The sequence below is a fragment of the Ostrinia nubilalis genome, chromosome Z (assembly GCF_963855985.1).
Source record: "Ostrinia nubilalis chromosome Z, ilOstNubi1.1, whole genome shotgun sequence".
Taxonomy (NCBI): domain Eukaryota; kingdom Metazoa; phylum Arthropoda; class Insecta; order Lepidoptera; family Crambidae; genus Ostrinia; species Ostrinia nubilalis.
The window spans coordinates 8,062,849-8,089,282 of NC_087119.1; the positions used below are offsets into that span (position 1 = coordinate 8,062,849).

The 26,434-nt window shown below is 36.7% G+C and overlaps 1 protein-coding gene across 2 annotated transcripts; it reads right to left on the reverse strand.

Annotated features, from left to right (window-relative positions):
* Positions 1 to 1,247: 1,247 nt before the first annotated feature.
* On the reverse strand, positions 1,248 to 26,109 carry LOC135086850 (uncharacterized). 2 transcript variants are annotated; one of them, XM_063981669.1, is made up of 12 exons: positions 25,234 to 26,109; positions 24,992 to 25,055; positions 24,654 to 24,739; positions 23,570 to 23,648; positions 22,619 to 22,778; positions 22,506 to 22,532; positions 20,203 to 20,280; positions 17,177 to 17,225; positions 15,975 to 16,134; positions 15,193 to 15,431; positions 10,644 to 10,904; positions 1,248 to 2,022 (listed from the first exon to the last, which is right to left on the reverse strand). In XM_063981669.1, the coding sequence occupies exons 1-11, from the start codon at positions 25,787 to 25,789 to the stop codon at positions 10,651 to 10,653; spliced, it is 1,752 nt and encodes a 583-aa protein (XP_063837739.1). In that variant the 5' UTR covers positions 25,790 to 26,109; the 3' UTR covers positions 1,248 to 2,022; positions 10,644 to 10,650. The 2 variants fall into 2 exon arrangements, with proteins under 2 accessions (XP_063837739.1, XP_063837740.1); XM_063981670.1 differs by lacking the exon at positions 1,248 to 2,022 and having other exon boundaries at positions 10,388 to 10,904.
* Positions 26,110 to 26,434: the final 325 nt, after the last annotated feature.

A 26,434-nucleotide genomic window follows, 5' to 3' on the forward strand; every position in this document is an offset into this window, starting at 1 on the left:
CGTGTTACTTTGCATTCTTGCCATATTCACAGAGATAAAAGTAGGGAACAATACCTATTATTTAAGATAAACAAGAGACTCCCATAAAGAAAGTACACTAAGATTTTAGTAAATTTGGTTTTTCAGTACAAATTGGAATAAACCCATTTTGTCTCGCACGTTCTACAGGTGCAAGTGGAATAAACCTAGTGGGCGTGGCCTAGTTCTTAATAATCTGTTGTTTTATGGCTCTGGGTACCATCCTTTTTATCCAGTCATAATAATTATTTTAAATAATACTCTTCAGTTGATTTCAGATTTTCCTTTCTACTTTACGGGCTTAGGACCGTCAAAAATACGTAACAATTATTAGGGTTTTAATTAATTTTAACATTGTACCCTATTTTTACAAATTAATAAATTAAGTATGAAATGAAATCACCTTATTCACAATTAATTATTTATTGATAGGTTCCTACTTACAAAGTTTACGTACTGCGAAGCAAGTGTTCAAAGTGTCCTCCGTTCTGATGAAGGCACAGTCTAGCACGGCGAAGCGTAGGTTTTTCGCTTTAGTTTTCGCAACACATAAACGTTTTGTCTCACAGTTTCACTAAAACATTCCTTTCATGTAACGCGTTTACACTGTTTATCTCTTCTGCGCATACCAGTCGTTTCAAGTCACTCCAAAAATCCATTGGTGTCAGGTCCGAGGATCGTGGTGGCCAAGCTACTGGACCCCTCGTCCAATCCACTGTTCACCAAACGTATTATTCGCGCACTTGACGTCCTTATTGTGGGGGAGCACCATCCTGCTGGTAGTAGAGCATTTGGTGTAACGCTAAGGGTACGTCATCAAGCATTTCGTCTTAAGACGTCTTGCAGACACTCCAAGCACCATTTTGAATTAAATTATTCGTTGTTTGAATACACTTCAGACATTTTTGTATTATTTTTAACGTGATTTGTGATTGATGGATTTCTCAGTTTTTTACAAGTGTCAAAAAGACATTTTTAAGACAATAGATTGCAATAGATATTTAAAAATACAATAAAAAGTAAAAAAGTCTTCATCGCCATCGCCAACAAGTGATGTGCATGCGTTACGATAATTAGTGATGTGTTTAACAGATTGTCGATAAAATAAAATACTCAAGATTAAAAAAAAAAAATTTCGGGCATTATTTTTTTACGGATTTGTGTTCAGTATCAGTAATATAGTAACCTCTGTAAATATGGCAAGAATGCAAAGTAACACCCTGTATATCAAGAATTAAAGCATGTGCGTATGTCTCTATTTTGAAATGCGCTGAAATTACAGCTTTTCAGGAACTACCCTATTAATCGCCTTCGTTACGCGCGATTGTAAACCAATATCCGACCATAAGCGTTATGCATCAGTCAGTTGAGATTACAGCCACACTGTTTGTTGGCTTTTGCTATGCATTTGTCAGTGCACACATAAGGTTTGCATTTTACGATCGACTTCAAACACTCTTTTATGTTAAAAGATCATGATTGATTTTATTTCTATTTTAAAGGGGAGCTGAAATTATGTTAGCTGTCCCTGTCCTGTAACGGTTATCAGTGCAGCATCGATGATGAAAACTAATTGTATAATAAAAAGGTAAGTTGTACAACAAGTACTCAATCTAGCATTTAACAACAGTTCCATTTAAATTGTAGCTTCTATTGAGTGACTACATGGAATACACGGATAGTTGTCATTTAAGAAACCAGCCATTAATATTATACATTTAAAAAAGAAATATAATAGATAACTTAATTCTCTATTTATACACTACAAATAAATCTTACCTAGCTACAAATTATGTACAGCTCCTTAAAATTATAGTTTTCCTTACGTTATCTTACATAAATATGACTATGTTTCGCATTTGTTTTTTTGAAGTCTCTTCCGCAAGCACACGTTTTTTTTAGATTTTGCACTTGTATTTGACTCTACAGTACTTGTAGTATTTGACTCTAAACTCGTATTTGTCCATACACGACTCGTGTCGACCAAACTTGGGCGGCACGGAGCTGCAAAGAAAAAACAAAAGCGGATAAGCATCAACATCGAGCACAGACAATAATGTTCGTTACCTTTTGCCAATTCGCTCGGCATCGGTGCACGCCAGCCAACCTTGTGGTGTCAACCACCCAACAATTTCGCTTTGCACTGAAACACTAACTACTATTTGGGGTTTAGCAGTTCTTTATTGCAGTTAAATTAAAGTAACTTTATTTAATTTTGTGTGTGCATTCCATTTAGATTAATCGGTATGTATTTGTGAATAAAAACATCATTAAGGAAGTAAGGCACATTTTATTTATAAAAAATATAAGATATATCAGTACATATCATCTATTACAATTATATCACAGCTGCAACTATACATTACTGACTAAAAAGTTTTAAGTACGGTAACAACATGAACACAAAAAAATATGATTTAAATTAATAAATATGCATTGGGTATTTAAAAATACATTAGTATAAAATCAGGTACATATAACATTAATTGATAAAAACAATGGTAACGCAAGTCTAAATGTATGTACATATTGGAAGGAATTATGAGGAAAATGGAATTGTATAGCGGGACCAAAATTCAGGAAACCGATGGCATAATAAGTAGAAAGTGGAAGTATAACATTGTAACCGCAGAAGATCAACACAAGAAAATGTTATTTACATTATTATTTACACAATATGAATGACATTGCTGTCCAATCGGGGTTTAAAAGGCACGCGATCATGCCGATGAGGTAATAGCGGTGTTAAGGCACGCGGTTATGCCGAGTGCAAATACTGTCGATGTATCGGGTGTCCCAAAATTAACGCAAGATTTGAATTAAATAGAAAACACAGTTTTTAGTCTTTTGATTATAATTTTTTTATTGAATCATAAAGTACACAGGATATTGTTATTTATGGAATAAAACATCGGGAAAATGGCCTCCACCGCTTCCAGGTGATATTCTCTCGTTTCGGTGGTTAGAATTGGCTTCCTACATCGTGTGATTTAACACCATTAGATTTCTTTTCATGGGGTTATTTTAGATCACAGGTCTATGTCAACAAGCCCGTTACAACAACGAAATTCAGCCACATTATGTAAAATGGTCATAGAAATTTAACGGTTGCGTATGTATGCAAAACCGTGGAGTTTAACCGTTTTTCCGATGTGTTATTCCTTAAATATCCTATCCTATGTACTTTATGATTCAATAAAAAAATTACAATCAAAAGACTAAAAACTGTGTTTTCTATTTAATTCGAATCTTGCGTTAATTTTGGGACATCCTTTATATTGGAGAACTAGAATATCACAAAAACTGCCCTAGCCATAAATAAATCGCGTCGTTTTGCGGGACTCGTACAAAAACAATGCCATGTTGTTATTTTTGTGTGTGTGGTTATATCACGTAAAACGACGTGGTCTCAGTTTTAGTGTAGTGGCTGCCTGACTTGTATTCTTGGCATTGTAACTAAATACATACATAAGTAAACAACCTGCTGTAAAAATGTGGGGAATGTCTTGGTGATTGTTTTCTTTTTTTGTGTCAGATATCATTGAGGAAGCGAACATCAATCGCCTCTCCAGCTTTGAGGAACCTACGCTCAATCGCCTCTCCAGCTCTGAGAAAATTTTAATCAATCGCCTCTCCATCTCTGAGGGAGCTAAGATCAATCGCCTCTCCAGCCCTGAGGAAGCGAACATCAATCGCCTCTCCAGCTCTGAGGGAGCTAAAATCAATCTCCTCTACAGCCCTGAGGAAGCTTCGATCAATCGCCACTCCAGCTCGGAGGGAACAAGATCAATCTCTTCTACAGCCCTGAGGAAGCTTCTTTCAATCGCCTCTCCAGCTCGGAGGGAGCAAGATCAATCGCCTCTACAGCCCTGAGGAAGCTTCGATCAATCGCCTCTCCAGCTCGGAGGGAACAAGATCAATCGCCTCTACAGCCCTGAGGAAGCTTCGATCAATCGCCTCTCCAGCTCTGAGGGAGCTAAGATCAATCGCCTCTACAGCCCTGAGGAAGCTTCGATCAATCGCCTCTCCAGCTCGGAGGGAGCAAGATCAATCGCCTCTACAGCCCTGAGGAAGCTTCGATCAATCGCCTCTCCAGCTCTGAGGGAGCTAAGATCAATCGCCTCTACAGCCCTGAGGAAGCTTCGATCAATCGCCTCTCCAGCTCGGAGGGAGCAAGATCAATCGCCTCTACAGCCCTGAGGAAGCTTCGATCAATCGCCTCTCCTGCTCGGAGGGAGCAAGATCAATCTCCTCTACAGCTCTGAGAAATCTAAGATCAATCGCCTCCCTTAACTGAGCTCTCTACACTGCGGGAATCGAGTATGGGCGGTGGAGTAAACGAGGCAAGCTGACTTGGGTAGAGCACTTGTACAACCCCGGCCAGCAGAGCCAGCTCCATGATCTGTCAGTGGAGGTCAGAGCTGGTTTGTAGTTTCTGGCCGCCCTATAAGACCTCCCATGGATCACAGACTGCGAGCATTTATGACCTCGCCCGATCTTCGGCGGCCGATTCCAGTTGTTAAGGCCCGCTTCGCCTCTACATAGGTGGTGTGAAGGAAAGCTTCATTTTACGGGGCTCGTAATCGAAGCGTCGGCTACCAGTGTACGTCCATCTGGTGGCAATGCGTGCGGTCCGCAGCTCTGCCAGTTCGCTAACCATCAATAGACAGCATGACGAGGGAGGGGGCGGCGTCGAAGGCATTCTGACATCTCACACCTCAGTCAGCGATTATCTTAATTGGGCGGCCGCCATGTCGATGTCCGGCATTACCGCGGATGGCTCAAGCCATCTGTATAGAACGTTAGTGGAGGTTTCTCATGCCTCCGACTTAATTAATATTCGGATCATCCAGAATTAGCGACCTGGTGAAGACACCCTCCGTACTACTGCCTCCCAAAATATCAAGAAAAGCCTCGAATTCTTCGGCAACAGGTTTTGGGGAGAACAGAAAAAGGGTGCGTGCATTCTAGTTTCAACAATATACAATTACAACGTTTTGTGTTTTCTGTCACGGTTTTTATTTTTATTAATTAAAAAGGGGTTGTGTTTTTGGTAATTTCTACTCGTACCATAAATCTCGTTGTCGGTAAACGGTCAGGTAAAAATTGTGGCCTTATGTCTTGATTCAATGTAAATTCTGCTTCCAAACAACAAGATGGAAGATTGATTACATATGTACGAACATTCGCAATTGCATTGAAAATCGCATAGCCTTCTTACATTATAAGCTTAACTGCCTAGCTATTTTTGAACAAAACAATTGTGACAAAAATTAAATCATAAATACCGATACCAGCGACAAGGGTGGCGAAGCGACACTGCGAATGTTGCTAGTTACGCAAAATTTAAAGTAACTAAATAGAAAGCCAGCGGCGGCGCCCGCTGTCGCTGTTGCTTGTCGCCAGTGCCGGACGTAAATTCTATCAAACGTTTATTTCTCATCATTATACTGGAAAAACTTTGAGAAACGTTAATTGTTCAAAAACCACAACATTCTATGGAAAATTTTTAACTGACAAATGTTTTGCAAATTGTCAACGATTCCAGAGCGTGTATATTCATTTTAATAATACATTTGTTTAAAAAAATTATTACTTTACACTTGCACACTTAACACTACACATTTATGTTGTTATAAATTGCTTCTTTGCTCTCAATAAGACGCAGCACATTTGACCTAGCAAATACATACAGGTACCTACCTAGCTTAATGTCACATATAATTGCTACAGTGAAATAAGATGTAGCAAACCGTTTTGTACAAAAATAGCACACCTTAAAATTAATATGAAACACCAAATGCGCGCCCCCATTACGCGCGAGGCTAGCGTCAACTCTTATAAACGTACAGCACAGCATATCTACCTTTTTTTTTTTTTTCGAAAATTAACATCTACCACGGTAGATGCCACAATCGTTAACTTATGGATAAGTATAGACTAGGCTCTAGTCACTAGAGCATTTCTATGTAATGTAGCGAATAGCACAATACAGGTAAAAATGTACGACGTTTTCGTGAAGGGATGATACACTACATTTCATAGAGGGGCTCGTTGTTCTGTTATAAGTAAATGCTCTAGCTAGTCTATACTCAATGTGCCGTTATACATTGTATATGTTGTAGTCAAAACTCTTAAGAGCGTTTACGCCGTTTGGCGCAAAAACAGTACTTTTTCAACTCGTTACAATCATTAACCAGTAATACTACAAATATGTTATAGGCATAAATAGTTAGGCAATTTAGTCGTCTAAATAGTTAATTGAGAAAATATTGCGATTAGTTTAGTATTTAAGAATTCTATCAAGATAAGTCCACACAGGTTTTGTAAATTTCCACTTTAGCGTCAGTTTACAAGCTGAAATTTTTATAAAAATACTGTGAAAACGATTTAACAAACATTTATATCCTATAGCATAGATCCATGGGCAAATAGTTATCTGAGAATTTTTTTAGATTTAAGCATTTTACAATAAGAAATCACAAATTAAAAGAACGTGAAATACTCAAAAATCAAAGTGATTTTTTCACCAATATTCTTCCTTTATTCAGCATAAAAATAGCTTAATATAATAAAACAACATCTTCTTTAAAATATTTACTTTGAAACGATATTTAATTCATTGTTATTGTTTTGCTATAAACATTTGAAAACTATTAAAAAACGCCGCGCGCGACTCATTTCCAATGATGCCCCTTGAAACGCCGCGCTTCGCGTAAACGCTCTTAATCGGTCAAAACCACATTAGACTGCAAAAAATCAGTCGAAAGTGGTTTTGACTGATGTCATTGGTCAATATGACCAAGAGCGTTAGTCAAAACCACTATTGAGTGCAAGCATTTTATTTAACTGACCGAACAAATAAATAAACGACTTATCTTTTACCTGACGAATACCTAGCAACATTACTGATGTACCTAAGTTAGGTGTGATCATTTTGTATGCACAAATCACAAAAATGTTACATTTTAAAATGTTTTTAACACATTTTTCATGATTTCCGAGTAATTTTCACTAATTATAACACTTTTTATGAATTTTGACTAATTGGTAAAATTATAAATCAGGCGAAACCACTTTTGACAGATTTTGGCACTCAAAAGTGGTTTTGACTAACGCTCTTGGTCAAATCGAAACCACTTTTGACTGGAAAAATCAGTCATAAGTAATATTGACCAAGGGCATCAGTCAAAATCACTTTTGACTGATTATTGCAGTCAAAATGGTTTTGACCGATTATGAGTTTTGACTGTAACATATTATTAGACGTAATTAAATGTTAAGAAATCTTAGCCGCACTGCTTAGTGGGGACGCGCCTACCAATTATCAAATTATCTTACAAATACTGGCGCGTCAAGACCACATAGGGTTGTAGTAGTTTGAAGGACATAAGTCAGACTGCCTATACAGGGTGGAAACGATAAGTTTAGTGATCTGACTCGATTATTTCTAAACTAATCTATAATATCTAAAAACTGGTCTGGTCCTGTAAATGCTTCACGAGCTCTACAAACGGAATAACTGGATCGTTTACGTATTCATCTTCCATACATTTAGTAAATTGAATTTTTGGATAGATCCAGTTTATCATGACAATGTAATACCGATAGATAAGTTCGTGAAGCACTTTGGGGACACAGTAACCAGTTTTTAGATATCTTGTATAGTTTAGATAATCGAGTGAGAACACCTGTCTTATCGTTTCCATCCTGTATAGCAAATAATTTGGAACCTTATATAGCAAATAATTTGAACCCTGTATAATATACGAAAATAAATACGTTAGTCATCATTTAGTGGAATGTTTGTTTGGAAATTGAAATTTGTTAATAATGCATAATGCTATAACCTACATATTTTGTAAAAAAAATTTGACCTCTTTTTTGTGGATAAAAATAGGTCTAGTTTCATTTATTTTCGTATGTACACTTTAACGTGACTCACACTGTATAATTCAGGTGTGGCCAACCGGTCGATCGCGACTATTAGTCCAGTCGATCGTGTCAAGGCAAAAAAAACTACATGATTGTGTACTAAACTATGCTGTTCAATTTAAGATTTCAAGAAGTATTTAAGTGGTAGATCACCCAGGGTTTCGTTAGTAAACAGTAGGCCACCCCTGATATAATTATTATTGCAATCGTAAGGTGATGTAAGTACTACCACAGAATACATAATAGTAGCAACAGAAATTGCACTCCTTTGTGTAGGATCAGATGCCGACATTTTAACGGTAATAATAATAATGCAAAATATCCAACGCACATGGTGCATTCGAAATCGCACCTTACTACTACGCTCACAAGAGCGCAATTTTTTTGTGTTCAGAATTGATCTACCTCACAGCTCAAGCGTCAGGGTTGTATAAGCAAAGTAAAATAAATAAAAATTTAATTTTAAGAAGCATATTGTATTTACGATTGGTAAACTTTAATCTAGTGGTGTTTGTATAATCGTACCATCTCTAAAGTACCTTTTAATAAACTTCAGTGTTACGATAATTCGAAATTGGCCAAACAGTTTTAAAAGGTGTAGTGTCGGAAAATAGACACGGTGAAGTAGTTTAATGTTTATATTAGCTAAAATATTTTTTTTGCTACAGTTTTTTGTCATAAGTATTTCAAAATTATTTAAGTGTAGTTTTTTTTAATTATTAATTTACTACAGTTAATTATTATTCCTAAATATTACGATTTTCCATTAAAGAAGGATAAAAGTGCTGTTGGAACAATAAACCTTGATTGTGACTATGATCGACCGAGCGTGTATAGAAATAAGCGTGTGCTCACAGGCGCGTGGCGGCCCTGACTGATTTGCAACTTGAAGTTGTCGCGCGCTGTAGGTAATTATCTCGGCCGGCATAGGCGAGTGACGGAGGCCTGGTACTACCACCAGTAAAAAAGCTATAACATAATCAGGTTTATAACTAAAATTATATTCACAATGAGATTCCAAATAACCTATCTATCTACTGCCAGCTTTATAAGTGTTTAATAGCACCATTTATAATCTTATTTTTTATATAAAAATCAGTCTTACAACATTTTACTTTTAAATTATTATATTATACAGAGTATTTGATAGTTTCAGATATGTATGCGATCAGTTTGAGATCACACTTGTCATGATATACCTACCTATTCTATTGAGATCTGCTAGATCCTTCAGATTTGTTACAAGACAGTAAATTTGAACCAATCTTTGTCCCAGTTAACGAACAAGAGGCAGTGGCCTCCTCACTACCGCATCATTCTTTTTTATTACATTTCCTAACTTCAATTAGAACATACACAATCAACACATTATTAAATTCACAATTTAAATGACACAAAGGCCGATTAATTTCCAGGCAGAAATTGGTTACATATTTACTTACTTGTTCAATTCAAATCAGTCTAATAATTTAATAACACAATAGTGTTAATCTGAGCACAAAAATGTGCATCAGCCTTATAAAAATATAAAACATTACACATTTAATTCCATTTGGACTAATAAAACTAGTAAAGTATTCGCTTAGCAAGCTACAATATTACTTATCATTATTTAAGGTTAACAAAACTCTTTGGATGGTAGGAACTTATAAAGTAATACTGATTATTGTAAAGCATCACTTGTGAACTCATTCTAAACAAAAATATGTTAAAAAAAATACTGAATTAAAGTATAATGACGAGCATCATAAATATTATCTACAAGTAATGCTGTTTTTTTTTAAACTTAGGCTGAGTTGCACCACTTAACTTTGACCGTAACTTTAAGGATAACCGGTGTTTTTGTAAGGTGTTTGACAGATTTCTGACATTTGTTATAGCTAAAGTAAAATGGTGCAACCCAGCTTTACACTATAGGCCAGTCAAAATTGACATCGAACACCGCGATGATTTATTTACTTTCACATGTCTGATAAAATTGATCCACTTCCCGGTTTCCCATTGAGCTGAAATTTTGGATGCATGTGTAAGTCGGATGACAATGCAATATTATGATGACATGGAGCTGATCTGATGATGAAGCTGGAAGGTAGCCATAGGAGCTCCGCAATAAAATAACACAAGCCTTTCGAGTTTGGGCTCGTTTAATTCTTATTCATGAGAATTTTAATCCTATATAGTAACCATCAGGGTCTGATGATGGAGCAGGAAGGTGGCCATAGGAAACCCGCACTGAAACGACACAACCCTATCGAGTTTGGGCTCATTTAATTCGTATTGACGATAACTTAATGGTAACCAGGGTCTGCTGATGGAGCCGGAAGGTGCTCATAGGAAATCCGCACTGAAATAACACAAGCCCGTCGAGTTTGGGTTCATTTAATTCGTATTGACGAGAACTTCAATCCTATATGGTAACCAGGGTCTGATGATGAAGCCGGAAGGTAGCCATAGGAAATCCGCACTGAAACGACACAAGCCCATCGAGTTTGGGCTCATTTCATCCGTATTGACGAGAACTTTTCGTTAGTACTATATGTATACGATTAAATTATTTCGCTCCAGACTTGTGAAAGTAAATAAAAGCTTGTAATAAAAAAATAAAAAAGGCATCATTGTTATCACAGCAAGATTATCAATTGAGATCAGTCTTCTTTGCGTAACCGCCAGCCTTCAAAAGAGATTCATACCTCTTGGTTATTGATATGGTGGGAAAAAATGGGGTGGATGGAAACCCATCATGTACTGGTTGTAATGTCCATTGGGCGGCGGGGGCGGCGTGGCATGCCTAGGGTTCGCCGCGACTAGCGGCCCGTGGGGTCCGGGCGGACCCACTGGGCCATGGGGCCCAAGCGGGCCGGGGGGGACCATGGGACCCGGAGGGCCATTGGTTTGCAGCTGCGAGGAGGGGCCGGGCTGCGGCGCGCCGAACATTGGCGGCGGGGCCGCGCCTGCAACCGATAGAACTGTACAGTCTCAGTAAACAAGTCAGAATATTACAGCACAGCACAATGGAACGGTTCTGGATTCCTTATGGTAGAAAACTGTTCATATGTAGTCGAACCATGTAAAAAAACAGAAAGACATAATAACGAATACTAAAACTAGAATATGGTTAAATCAGCTATATTATAAATATTACTAATTTTAGGTACTTATTTTAAGATTTAATAAAAATAACACTTTTAAATAACTCTTTAATATTATTATACAGGGTGTCCCGTAATGTAACGTCAAGCCGGAACTGGGTGTTGAGGCAAGTTATGCTGGTTATCAGAAAAATATAAAAAAAAATATATGTGGCATATTTTCAAAATAATAGGCATTTAAAAAAAATAAAAAAATTCTACTCCCGGTGACGGTCTTTTTACTCGTGTTGCCACAAATCTTCACTTTTTCCAAATTTTTTTTTTGTTTTGTAACCCTGAATAATGCTTCTCTAAATTGTTATCAAAATTACAAAACCAGCTGATCCAACTTGGATGAAAAAAAAACATTACTCCCAAAAAAAATTTCAAAATAAAAATTTTGCCTAGTTTAAACTGACTGTACTGAAAAAAAAATGTACTACGCGAGTGTGGCAAGTGACGTCATAATTTGGCGTATTTAGTAAGGATTCCAAAATGGTATAACACTTGGTTACATTATGGTGATGCAAATAAATATCTATCTATCTATCTAAATTTTTGCTGTAATTGTCGACAATTTTTGTTTTTTTGGAAATAGTCCCGTTTTTTACTTTATCTACCTTGGTTAAAAAATATTATTCTAATGTGCCCAAAATTCAAGTTTCTGTGACTGACTACCGTACAGTCAGAAACTTTTGTCACCATGATAGTAATTAGTAGTTGACATACTGTGACAAAAGTCACCCGTGCGCGCGCGCCTTTACTACCTGCTCTGCCTGCACTTGTACTTGGTTACAGGGATAATAAGGATATGAAGTTTCGGTTATGGATACGGTTACGGATATTAGAATAATATTATACCGGTTTCGGTTACGGTCAAGGATATGAAATCATTTCAGATTATCCGAAAGTTTCGGATAATTTCGGTTACGGAATTATTAGAATTTCAAAAATGTAGGTATAATTCAAATAGCAAGATGCTGCGTGACCCACATAGCTACTTTATGTACCAACTAAGACGACACCTATGTATGATAAAGGTAAAACAGGCTGGCATATTAGATGGTGCCAGGGAATGCCAGACAAGTTGGTAACAAATATTAAGATATAAGGTACAATTCCAAGACGTGCCGCAGACCGCAAACTGCAAAACTCTATGAAATCGGCAGCGCGGCATTGCAGCTGCGGCGTGTATACTGCAGATTTCATAGAGTTTTGCAGTTTGGAATTGTACCCTTAAGACTCCGCCTTTATCCGAAACTATCCGTAACTTTTGAATCAGTTTCGGTTACGGTTATGGATATTTTTTTATTTCGGATATCCGATAGTTTCGGTTACGGTTACGGATATCCATAACATCCCTGCTTGGTAAGATGGCCCTCTCCGTCCCGCTCATACCTATTAAAATGGCTTCTCCACCTCACTTAAGCCAGAAACTTGAATTTTGGGCACATTAGAATAATATTTTTTAACCAAGGTAGATAAAGTAAAAAACGGGACTATTTCCAAAAAAAACAAAAATTGTCGACAATTACAGCAAAAATTTACCAAGTGTTATACCATTTTGGAATCCTTACTAAATACGCCAAATTATGACGTCACTTGCCACACTCGCGTAGTACATTTTTTTTTCAGTACAGTCAGTTTAAACTAGGCAAAATTTTTATTTTGAAAATTTTTTTGCGAATAATGTATTTTTTTCATCCAAGTTGGAGCAGCTGGTTTTGTAATTTTGATAACAATTTAGAGAAGCATTATTCAGGGTTACATAACAAAAAAAAATTTGGAAAAAGTGAAGATTTGTGGCAACACGAGTAAAAAGACCGTCACCGGGAGTAGATTTTTTTTATTTTTTTTAAATGCCTATTATTTTGAAAATATGCCACATAGATTTTTTTTTTATTTTTCTGATAACCAGCATAACTTGCCTCAACACCCAGTTCCGGCTTGACGTTACATTACGGGACACCCTGTATAATATGAGCGTGCTAAGTTGGTTAATTAAAGCGTTATTGCATCTCGGTTTATCTCTAAACAATAATGGAGCCGAGAGTATTAATACATTATAACTTTCAAATTAATGAGGTATAGCCTGACCATGGAAGCCTGACCAGGAACATAAAAACCCTGGCATAGAGGCGCGTCAATTGCATTTGATAGTGCAACACTGAGTACAGTCGTACCTGTGTTAAATTAATAGGCTAACTTTATGTATCAGGATTCAGGATTACGGGCTAATTCGATATTTTCATGAATTAACGAAAAAATATTATTATAGGTAACCTGGTTTAAATAAATTAAATGAAAACATCAATCGAGCTAGTAGGATTTATTTTATTATTTATGGGGGTTTTTTGCCAACAACCCACCATATATTTTACTCGGAATCCTATTCCGATTCTTAATCGTTAAGATTATTGTTAGGCAGTTCGAGTCAGGAAATAAAGGTAGGAAGAACACGGTAGAAGGAAGAATATTATTAGCGGATCGGAAATTATATTTAACAACAGGAATAGCAAGGGATTGATTAGGATACAATAGCAATAAAATTATTTAAATGTTGAGAGCAAAGCGATCGCGGAAGAAGTGTCACGACGACATATTTCAAATCTCTTCAACGGCGATGAGTGAGCGGAGATCGGTAACCGGCGATGAAGCGAGACGACAGATACGTCTTCACGGGTGTGCGAGTGACGCAGATGTATTGTGACGCCCGCAGCACGCATGCGCCAACGATTCGTTCACGTTCCGTCAAGTCGGGGTTGGCCCAATCTCATAGGCGGAAGCGGATCGCTCCAAAATCTAAGGCGGTGGTCCAAGTTAGGAATGTGGCGGATGGCCGCCACATATTCATCAATAATCAAATTCAGAACTTGAATATTCAACTGCAATGTCTGCTCATGAACGCTTCAAACTCGGTACTTCTTTCCCAATTCCATAAAATTCAACACTTAAAAAGTGACAAAAAACTTTAAAATAGGTAGTTGAAACAAACCACAGCTAATTTTCATAGTGGACTGTACTATACGATAAACATGTCAGTCAATTTGACACCCTTGTCGGAAAAATTATTCAATGAAAATATTGTCCGAACCCTTAGTATTTCTCTTCGACAAATACTTTAACACATTGTGAACCACTTTTCTTTCACGACCATAAAAAGATTTTAGCAATGAATTCACAAAATCAATTGCGCACATTTAAAATAAAGTTTGTTTACACTTTGACAGCAATAGACTGACATGCAAGGTGACATGTCAATGAAGTTTTCAGTTACTGTTGCCATTAAAAGAAATTAGTACCATTAGTTTTCCGCAACATGGCGAGGGTTTTTATGTTCCTGGTCAGGCTATAAAGATAATTTCAACGAGGTTGAGTTGGCATGCAATAATTATACCTACTCAACACAAAGACTCGTGGCAGGTGGGGCCAGTAATTTTCGAAACAGAGATGCACACTCGCCAATATTTTATTAATTATTACGTATTATAAACAATGCTATGCCTGCCTCTGTGGCACGTCATATTTTATGCACTGTTTTATTGATAAATAAATATAAATATCCATGGACATTTTACACTACTTCTACTACGCTTCTAGTGCCAAACAAAGCTTGTACTATGGGTACTGGACAACGGATATAAACATATTTAAATACTTTTTATTGTAAATACATACATAAACATAGTAACACCCAGACCCATCACAGAAATTAAAATTTCAATTTCTGCCCGGTCAGGAATCGAACCCGGGACCTCTCGGTATAGTAGACCGTTCCGAACCACTACACCAAACAGCCGACACTACCTGCCACGAGTCTTTGCGCCGAGTATAGTCCATGATGAAACTTTCTGGTGATTAAGTATGGGCATGGCTGAGTAAGGCACACTGTCCACTGTCCGTCATTTGACGAATGCACTCCGCATGACGAACGCATGTCTAAAGGTAGGACCCTACGCGACGTGCCACTTTGTGGACAGTTTTGTTTTTACGCAAGATGCAAGCAATAGCGTGCGCATGACGTGCATTTTATGTGGACAGTAGGCCTTAGTGAACATGGTTCACAAGTTGGATAACTGTCGAGCGCCTAAAAAGAGGTAGAAGTACTCACCAGAAGGCGGCGGCCCGTACGCCGGAGGGAAGGGGTGTCGCATCCCCGGCGGCGGCCCGGCGTGCTGGTAGGGCGGCGGGAAGGCGGGGGGCGTGACGCCGGCGGACGCGGGCCCGGCCAGCGTGGGCGCCCCCGCCGTCGACGGCCCCGGCGTGGGCCCAACAGCCGCCGGCCCGGCAGCGGTCGTTGGAGGTGGAAACGGGCGCGGAGAGCCATTGGAGGTGCTCGGAAACGCTGGCCTAGACAACGTTACATTGGTTATATTTAACGTACGCGCATATTTTACGCGATCATAGGCGAATGACAGGTCGCGCGACCTGTCATTGGTTGCGCGTCCTGTCATTGGCCTATGATCGCGCCGGCGATGGCGATCTCCACGCGTTGGTTTAGTAGAGATAGAAAACGTCGTAGATCTCCACTGAAATACAATTTTCCTAAAAAGGACGAGTTTTCTTAAAGGAATCTATTGTGATATCTTCATCGATTCGGACGTAGGTAGTCGATAGCTCAGTGGTCAGTTAGTACGACGTGACGTGTTTTATTTTCAAACTCTTGTGATCGGAGTTCTGTGCGAATGCCGCGAGCGTAAAACGCGTCGTGAAATGTGTTTTAATTTTTTACGTTCACGTTTACACATCCTTCAGAACCGGCCCGCAACAGAAGCGGACACGGACGAAAACCGCTTCGTGCGTTCTTACATTGTTATTTGTTGTCTTAAGTCTAGTTTTGAACTTCGTTTTATAATAAAAGACTTGAATTACAAATGAATAAAACCAACGCACCTGCTGTTATTCGCAGCTACGTGCTCAGGACGGGATGCAGTCTGTCCGTTAACGTAACGCCTCGGCGTTAATGCGTTGTCGTTTGCCGCATTCATTCGCAGCAAGCTTTCGATGGTACATGAGTCTAAGGGCGAATTTCTTTCTGTCGATGGAGTATTAGCTGAAAATTGCAGTTTAAAATAAATAATATTCTTTGAGAATTATAAATAACTTGAAAAAATCGAACTGCCTAAGGCGGGAATGAAGAATGTTCACTAATTTTGTTTTTTAGCTTTCTGTATTCTCTGTTAAAAATAAAAAATACACGTGAAAGAATTATTTCGATACGTCAATTAGTTTCCAAGATATTGAATTTTAAAAGTGCGGGCGGCGGCCATCCCTCCATTTTATGCGCGTGACGTCATATTACAGTGACTGGCTCATATTTGTATGGGTGGAATCTTGCAAGCTGAATTAAGACCCACTTCCAGGCAACCGATTAAGCTGAAATTTCGCAAACACATGTGATTTGGATGACCATGCAATATTATGATGACATGGAGCTGATCTGATGATGGAGCTGGAAGGTGGCCATAGGAACTCTATAATAAAACGACTTAAATCCATCGAGTTTGGGCTCGTTCGTTTTGTATTGATGAGTACTTTAATTCTATATAGTAATCAGGGTCTAATGATGGAGCTGGAAGGTAATTCGCAATAAAACGACACAATCGCATCAAGTTTGGGTTTGGTTTAATTTTAATTTCTGTGATGGGTCTGGGTGTTAATATGTATAATAAGTTTGTATTTACAAAAAAAATATATTTAAGTATGTTTATATCCGTTTTCTAGTGAGCGGACACTGTGAATGTACGTCACGCGGGGTCACGTGACCGTCGGCGGGACTCAATATTTAAGCGAACTTTGAATGCCTATAAAATCATAACTACTGGGTATTTTTGAATGAAATAAAAACTAATGTATTTGTAAATGTAAAAGCTTAACTGTAACATAGGTTTCAAGTGATTTTGCATACCTAGTAACATTCTCAATTGAACCCACGATTCACGGGTTCAATTCCCGCCTTAGGCAGTTCGATTTTTTTCAAGTTATTTATAATTTTCAAATTAGTTTGAGATGCGACTCTTAATGCTAAAAATTAAATAACTAAATATTCTTTGAGATTTGAAATTAAATCGGTATTTTACGAACTGAGTACTTACCATTGAGTAAATAACTCAATACAATGTCCTTTATTGATGATGCTTGTAACTGTAATAAAAACAAAATAATAGTTAGTATAAATTTACTTATTTAAAAAAATTAAAACTTATTTTTTGTAACAATTTCTAGTTTTAATTTTATAAATTAGCAATCTGTGAGAAAATGAGAATCGAGCAAGATTTTTTATAAGGTTCATGAATAGTAAAGCGATTGCGCATTTAATTCTAAAGCCTGACCAGGAACATAAAAACCCTGGCATAGAGGCGCGTCAATTGCATTTGATAGTGCAACACTGAGTACAGTCGTACCTGTGTTAAATTAATAGGCTAACTTTATGTATCAGGATTCAGGATTACGGGCTAATTTGATATTTTCATGAATTAACGAAAAAATATTATTATAGGTAACCTGATTTAAATAAATTAAATGAAAACAATCAATCGAGCTAGTAGGATTTATTTTATTATTCATCAATAATCAAATTCAGAAATTGAATATTCAACTGCAACGTCTGCTCATGAACGCTTCAAACTCGGTACTTCTTTCCCAATTCCATAAAATTCAACACTTAGAAAGTGACAAAAAACTTTAAAATAGGTAGACCACAGCTAATTTTCATAGTGGACTGTACTATACGATAAACATGTCAGTCAATTTGACACCCTTGTCGGAAAAATTATTCAATGAAAATATTGTCTTACCCTAAGTAATGGTACTAATTTCTTTTAATGGCAACAGTAACTGAAAACTTCATTGACATGTCACCTTGCATGTCAGTCTATTGCTGTCAAAGTGTAAACAAACTTTATTTTTAATGTACGCAACTGATTTTGTGAATTAAATTGCTAAAATCTTTTTATAGTCGTGAAAGAAAAGTGGTTAACAATGTGTTAAAGTATTTGTCGAAGAGAAATACTAAGGGTTCGGACAATATTTTCATTGACATGGACCTATAAAAAAAGTCGGACGGATTCTCATCAATAAAATACTGTGACATTAGGATACACCAGCCTGCCTGTACGTACAGGCCGGCACGCACACATTCACACCCTGATACACCACTTCGAGTGCAAACTTCACACAGTTGACACATTTAAGCAGCGAAAAAACAACACGAATACGACATGTCTTGTGTGATGAAATTGTGTAAAAACCGTTCTGTTCGAACAAACAAAAATTAAGGAATCACATTTCACAGGCAAAATAATAATCCAATCACTTATTTCCCGACATTAAAATATTGAAATTAATTGAAATCAAACGTCATTCACTCGAAAAAATAATACGTCAAAGACCAGTGTTCTCAGTTATTTACGTGGGAAAATTACCCGAAATATGGGAAATTAATAATATTTTTAGGACTTTTTAGTTATTTATTACGCATACTATGGAAATAAAATAATTTATCATAATAATTGTGTTTTAATGGGATATATTTTCATAGGCAAATTTGATCCTTCCCAAAAATGTGGAACTGGTAAATTCAAATTTTCTTACATTGATTGCAAGTCAGTGTCAGGTTGTATGTTAAAAAACATCTATCAGAGATAATAATAATATATTGATGATGCATAAGATTATGATTATAATGTACACAAGATTCGTAATTTGTAACTGCGTGAATCATTTTTGATCAACATTATGTACCTACATACCCTGACACACTGACTTGCTAACTATGTAAGAAAATTTGAACATTGAAAATTTCGCGCCTACCTCAACGCATTCACCTTTCATCCTTTTAAAATGGCACGGAATATTTCTGTCTACATTTCCAAGTAACATCTGCCGATCTATGTTTTTCCTAAAATAAATGGGTAAAATGTTTTGGCTAACATGGCATCCCTAAATTCACTCACACAATAGACAAACGCCAAAATTTTGCGTCACAGTTTTGTTGTAGCGCGAGTTCCGTCCGCCTTTTTTTATAGGTCCATGTTCATTGAATAATGTTTCCGACAAAGGTTGTCAAATTGACTGACATGTTTATCGTATAGTACAGTCCACTATGAAAATTAGCTGTGGTTTGTTTCAACTACCTATTCTAAAAAATTTTGTCACTTTCTAAGTGTTGAATTTTATGGAATTGGGAAAGAAGTACCGAGTTTGAAGCGTTCATGAGCAGACATTGCGGTTGAATATTCAAGTTCTGAATTTGATTATTGATGAATAATAAAATAAATCCTACTAGCTCGATTGATGGTTTCATTTAATTTATTTAAACCAGGTTACCTATAATAATATTTTTTCTTTAATTTATGAAAATATCAAATTAACCCGTAATCCTGAATCCTGATACATAAAGTTAGCCTATTAATTTAACACAAGTACGACTGTACTCAGTGTTGCACTATCAAATGCAATTGCCGCGCCTCTATGCCAGGGTTTTTATGTTCCTGTGGGTCTAGACAAAGTGCCATTATAATCGCAAACCAGTCGAAAAGTGGTCGAAAAGCCCCTTTTTTGTATGGAATTTGACGGATTCGATTTTCGATTCGATCAAAAAGTGCGTTTTGTCTAGGGGGGCTGGTCAGGCTATACATGGGTTCTCGTCAGTCGTCAGTTCGTGACGCGACCACGCAAGACCTTAAACTTTTTGCGCATCGTCTTGTTATAAATAACAATGTTAACAAACCAGAAAGTAACCTTGAAATGACAGTTGTATGAGGAATATTTTTTAAAGAATTACTTGATGTGAAAATGAACAAATAAGAATATTTTTTATTTTTTTTTACATAATTAATCTGCTATATTTTTTACTAACGGGTGCTAAGTTTATAAACCTTCCTAACTCTATCTATTAAAAAACCGCATTAAAATCCGTTGCGTAGATTTAAATATTTTTAAGCGTACCTAGGGACAGACAGACAGGAAAACGACTTTGTTTTATACTGTGTAGTGATAAATAAATAAATAAGTACTAATAAATAGGTGGTGTTCGTTACCAACAGCTTATAGAGACAACAACAGTTTCGTGATTAATTTGTGCAAAATAACAAAATTAGCATAAAAATAATATACTTACTGAATCTAGCGAATTGCTTGCACCAAAACCATCAAAGTTATCCTCAAACAATCTATGTATCATCAGCGACATAGGAACCTTAAAATAAAAACAGAATAAAATTATTTGAGAAGTAGGTAGCCTAATTCAAGGTATAAAAAAAATAATGAAACGACATCGACATTCAATCAGTGGGGCTACTCCTAACTGTCAGTTTAGATCAATTATTTTCATTCACAGAGAAGCAGGGAAGAGTGACAAAAACCTGACTAAAGCTAGATGTTCACTGATTAAACTGATATGATCCAAAAAACTGCTCGCTCCTCGCCGTATCTAGTAGACGGCGAAGAGAAAGGCGATACGGGTAAGATCTCTTTAAGTGTAGTACGACCTCTTAACTCCCGTCCCGCTACCCCTCTAGTATTGTTCAACTGCTAATGACCCCCTAGTCTAACTAGTAATATGAGTAATATCTACTCCAAGAAATTCAAACTTTTCTGAAAATGTTAGCTAGACTACACTCTACAGGCAAGAATAAAATGACACATCGCTTTTGCTACAGAATTTTTTCTTTGTCGAGACAAGATCAGTTAATAAAAAACGGAAACAATCGTTTACTGAATAGAATAGTATGTTATTGTTCCCGATCCCATAGTAGAACACAGTACCACAGCAAGCAACTGATTTCACCTGGAAAACTCACATTATGATAATAAAATGCATATTTGAAATAATAATGTTTCCTTTTAGTGGTTATTTTCCTAATGAACTGCGACAAGGAGTACTTGACTCCCTCTACTACAATTAATCGTTCACCTACAACTGGGAAGACCTCAAGTCCTTTGACGTAGGTGGTACTTATTCATGAGCATTGAAATACGAAATCGGTGTTAAAAAGAGTAACCCCACTGATTTACGCCGCAAAACCATTGCACATGTCTGTTTTTTTTAAATTATTTGGAGTAAATACGAGGGGCGGCTGAAAAGTTTTGAGCCTAAGTATCTTCAAGTGCTATTATTGACTCGCGCTAAATTTAATTAATTTGCCAATAACCTCCTTAGTATATGTACAAAGTTTCATTTCATTAGCGTCGTCACGCTTTTAGTAATTAATCCGTAAACATCATCATGTCTCAGTCATCCGCGCAATGTACGAAATCGAAGTACACAGTTGTCATAAAATTCCTCATTAAGAGGAACAAAACGCTGACGGTAACATTTGAAGAGATGTCTACAGTTTATGGGGAGTCTGGGCCTTCATTTGCCATCATGAAAGATTGGATCCGATAGTTCAAGCATGGCAGGGAGTCTCTAAAAGATGACCGCAAGTCAGGGCGGCCAGATTTCGCCATTAACGAATAAAATAATGAAAACTTAAAGAATCTTGCTGTAGAGATCAGCGAATTAAGTTGTGACAGATAGCTGAAGCCATAGGCATTAGCAAAGAACGTATTGGCGATATTTTTCATACTCATTTGCACATGAAATAGGGGTGCGCGCGATGGGTGCCAAAAATGCTCACGCCGCTCGACAACCAGAGTCGAGTCACAACTTCGCAGGAGTTTTAGGACATCTTTGGCCATAATCCTAACAAATTTTTTTCTCACATTATCACTATTGATAAATAATAGATCCGGCAGTATGATCTAGAGCCAAAATAAGAGTCAATGCAATGGATTCAAAAGGGAAAACGCCGCCGCGGAAATTCAAAGTGGAGCGATCGACACCCAAGCTCATAGCCACTATTTTTGCGATTGTGGATGAATTGTATGCATTGACTACCTCCTTAAAAAAAACTACAATAAACGGGGATTATTATGCTGTACTGTTGATAGGAGTGCGTCAAGTGGTTGTTGAAATATTAAGAGGCAAACTGGCGAAAGGAAATCTGTTACTGCAAGACAACTAACCTGCGCACACCGCGCATGTTGCATGGCTTGCCCCGGGTAAAACTGGATGTCAAGAAATTAATCACCCACCACACAGTTTACCTAGTCCGATTTCCTAGCTATTTTGTCTAATTCTCAAATTGGAAAAAAGACCTCCAGGAACGAAGATTTTTGAGTGACAAAGAAATTAAGGCGGCATTAAAGGCTCATTTCGAAGGCAATGATTGCGAATTTTTTTTTAGTGGGTTAAAAGCTCTTTTACACAAATGTAAGAAGTTTGTTGTAGTAGAGGGAGATTAAATAGAAAAATATATTTTTTACACTTTTCTATCGGTATTTTTAATACACTAGGCTCAAAACTTTTCAGCAGCCCCTCGTATCTATGCCGAGCTTTTGTTTTTATTACATTTTAAAATAGGTAATAATGATACTTACAGACAAAAGCGGCGAATTCTGCACTCCCTGCAAATGATATAAAAATATAATATGACATCATGACGTGACGCAACAAATGCAATTTATTAATCGACAACATGTGAGTTACGTACGTCAATATTTTCTTCAACAGCGACACAAATATCCGGCGGCAGTAGGAACCTTAGCATGGCCTTCAAATTATCCAACTCTTGGACTTTGGTTTTGTATAGCAGCTTTTTATATTCCTGTTGTCGATTTAACTTTTCTATTTCTTGCATACATAGTTCGCTGCTGTAACATAAAATGGCCAACGTAAAATGAAGATTTGCGGCACTACAATATTAAACTGTACCTACAGCTTTATCGCGACAACGAAACTATGCAAGATAATGCTCGTGTTTAATGGTTGATTTGTGTGTTACATCCATGCCCACTTCGATGACAAACGCGTTGCCATATAAATCATCGCTGCGCAACATTAACTATTGTATCGTAGATGGCATTTCAACGAAATTATATTCAAGCCATTTATATTACTTTCGATTTTATAAAAGAAAATTCGACAGTGTCAATCTCACTTAACCTCAGATCACAACAATTATTTAATATTTTCGCACAGCCACTTAACGCGGGTTATTTCTTGACTTTTATTAAAAAGCATTGTGAGAACAGTTCGTTAATTTTACTACTATTCCGTAACTACGATGTTATTCTATCCTGTAACTTAGGATATATCGAAAATCAATATTTCCAAAATCGCTGTAAGAGCCAGGTCAACTCTCAATTAATTTTTTACTCATTTCTTGACCAATGTTTCCCATATTTTCTAAGCTACTGTCAAGAGATTTATTTGCACATAATTATAATATTATCAAGGCATGACGTTGCTCTTAATATTCAAGACACGAACAAATGTTAAGAAACCATTAAAAATTAGTTTTGTAAATAAATATACTATAAATTCGCTTAAAATTTTTTATAGCTTATATAATACAGTCGCTTCTAAATATTTACCATCTGAAACAATAATAAAATTCGAAAACATGCGAAAGTTAAAATTGATATATGGCAGGAAGGCAAACCTTAACTCTCGTTGTATGCATTGTTCACACATTTTGTCAGGCTTCGCGTCGTCCAATTTCCTTACTTTGCTTGGGCCAGCTGAGAACAAAATCAATGCACGCCAAGCAAAATGCAACATTAGCCATTTACTCCATTGCAGTAAAATATTCACAGAAAACAAATTATTGAATACATTATAACACATTGACAGTGTAGTACACAAATATAATTTTATGTTAAGACCATTGAGTTATAGTTGATATTTCGCAACTGTCAATGTGTTAATTGATTACATTTTCCTAGACTAGAAACTTTTATTACACGCGCAAGTGTAATAAATGGTGATTACTTTGCATAATAATGTTGTTATACATCGCAATGTTAGTAGTACACTTTCAAAATGTTATACGTAAGGAATGAAACAACATCAAAATAAATTCAGATATTAAAAGATACTAGGAAAACGTAAACAAACCAAGATTGTATTGTATTTGTTTGTATGGAACTTACATGTAATATATAAAAAGCAATGAATTTATATAATATAAAAACATTATTAAAAAAAACTGAAGGTACGCATAATCATATTTTCATATTAAAATATATGTATAGCTGTATATATATTTTTTTAAGAATTATTAAATATAAACTAAATAATACATGTATGCTTGGAAATAATTAATACAATGTTCCGTCCAATATTGATCTTTACACTTATACAAGGAAACCATTGAAGGAATTCCATCCAAGTATTTTTTCAAATTATACATGTTTTAAATTATATTTGTAAATTAAAGAAGATTCGCTGAATGCCACTGGGAATACTAAATGCTTTATCATAACAAAGTAAACATTTTGTGTCTTATCGCAAAGCAAAAAAATAATAAGTTATTATGATTGAGTTAAAAATAACTAGCTAGGTATATAAATGTGAGTATGTTAATTAACCAGAAAGAAATAACACTTATGTGAGTGACATAGCAGCCACTTACTCCAAAATAAATTTAATGCCTCATAGCCAGTGTGAATAATCTAACTATCTGTTTCATTTACGTCAAAATAAGTTAATTCAGTACAAAAGTAATGTCAATAAATAATACTCACCATCGCTGGCATCACTATTAGGTCTTTTCATTGTGCCATTTTTTACTGTTGCTGGTAATGGAGGTGGTGGTCTACTAGCGTCAAAACTGTTGACAACATACAAAGTAGGTCAAGAAAAATAAATGTATACTTCCAAAGTAAATAAGTATGCTTTTAATTGGTTTCTAATAAAATAAACAATTATAAATATTGCTGAATGATCCTGACAGACGGACATATTGCAATAAACGGTAGAAAAAAATTCTCTAAACTAAATTGGACCTTATTAAAATAAAATTATAAGAAATAATAATTTAGAAACACTAGAGAAGTAAAAAGATCACTATTAAATAACTTACATGGGTGGCAGAAATGGAGGCGGTTGGGTTGTTTGGAAATTTGGAGGTGCTTGAGGTGGTGGTGCTGAAACAGAAAAAAATTAACTATTGAAACTAACATGAAGACACAAATTTCGTAAAATTCCTCCTAATATAAAATTTAAATAGACAAAACATTGAAAATAATTAAGCTTTAAAGTTTATTAGCTTCACACAGGATAATGGAATTGTATAATGTTAAAATACCATGTGACCAAATTTACCAGCATATAATGTGGGTAATGTGGGGACCGGGTGCACTGCTGCAGGTTCATTTGGTGGTGGAGGCGGTGGTGGTGGCGGAGGCGGTGGTGGCATCACCGACGGCACCGTCTGAGGCGGCGGGAGCGGTGGTGGCGGAGGCGGCGACATGAAGCTCACGGATGGCGTCGGATTGTAGCTGCTCGCGACGCTACTTGCTGCTGCGGCTGCGGCATTCATGGCAGTGTGCCTATCCAGAAGAACTTTTGGGAGCTTCCCTGTTGTCAGAAATAGGTTCTCCTCTTCGCTGGATGTGTGCAGATAGGTACAATCAGGCCGTACGCATCCTGTTCTGTTTTGAAAATTATGACAGAACCGTATAATTTTTTTCATGTCCTCCAGCGAACACTCATGGCGGTATTTACACTGCCCATACTTATTACAAATTCCCCAAACGTAATCCCTACAAACCCGGTTTTTATCTGTAGGCGAATTACGCGTACGGGGATCCGTCAGTGCAGTAGTAGGAACAGCTTGCACCGGTACGTGGCGGCCATTTTGTTCACTATGTGCGTTCATTTTTTGAGAAAGTCTTCTAACATAAATAGTTTATCATTTGGATATTCCAATAAAATAATGAGTGGTCCAGATTTGAAAATAATACTAAACTGGTCATAGAATTCCATTGACCAGAGCCTACAGTACCTTTCACAATTTACGCCACCACCAAGGTCCTCAAAATATCCACACTACATTTAAGCAAATTATTGACACCCACAAATACTTTAATGTCTCGCCACCATAATGGTATAATTAAATCGAACCATGATTCCTTCAAGTTTAAAATTTAAACAAAAGAAATAACACCACCATCTCATCAACTCTAACAATCGCGTGCAAATAAAGATTTAAAACTTCATTCATTCATTCCTCATTCGAAACGAATGTCAGTGGGTCTAGACAAAGTGCAAATTATAATCGCAAACCAGTCGAAAAGTGGTCGAAAAGCCCCTTTTTTGTATGGAGTTTTGACGGAGTCGATTTTCGATTCGATCAAAAAGTGCGTTTTGTCTAAGGGGGCAGCTCCACCAATCACCACACACTGTTTAGTGATGTACAATGAAAACTCCGAAAACTTGACAACAAATAATTAATGTCTCTTTTTTCACACACACCAAAATATGGGCGATGTACGGGTAAAGTATGAAGAGTGGCCTCAGATTA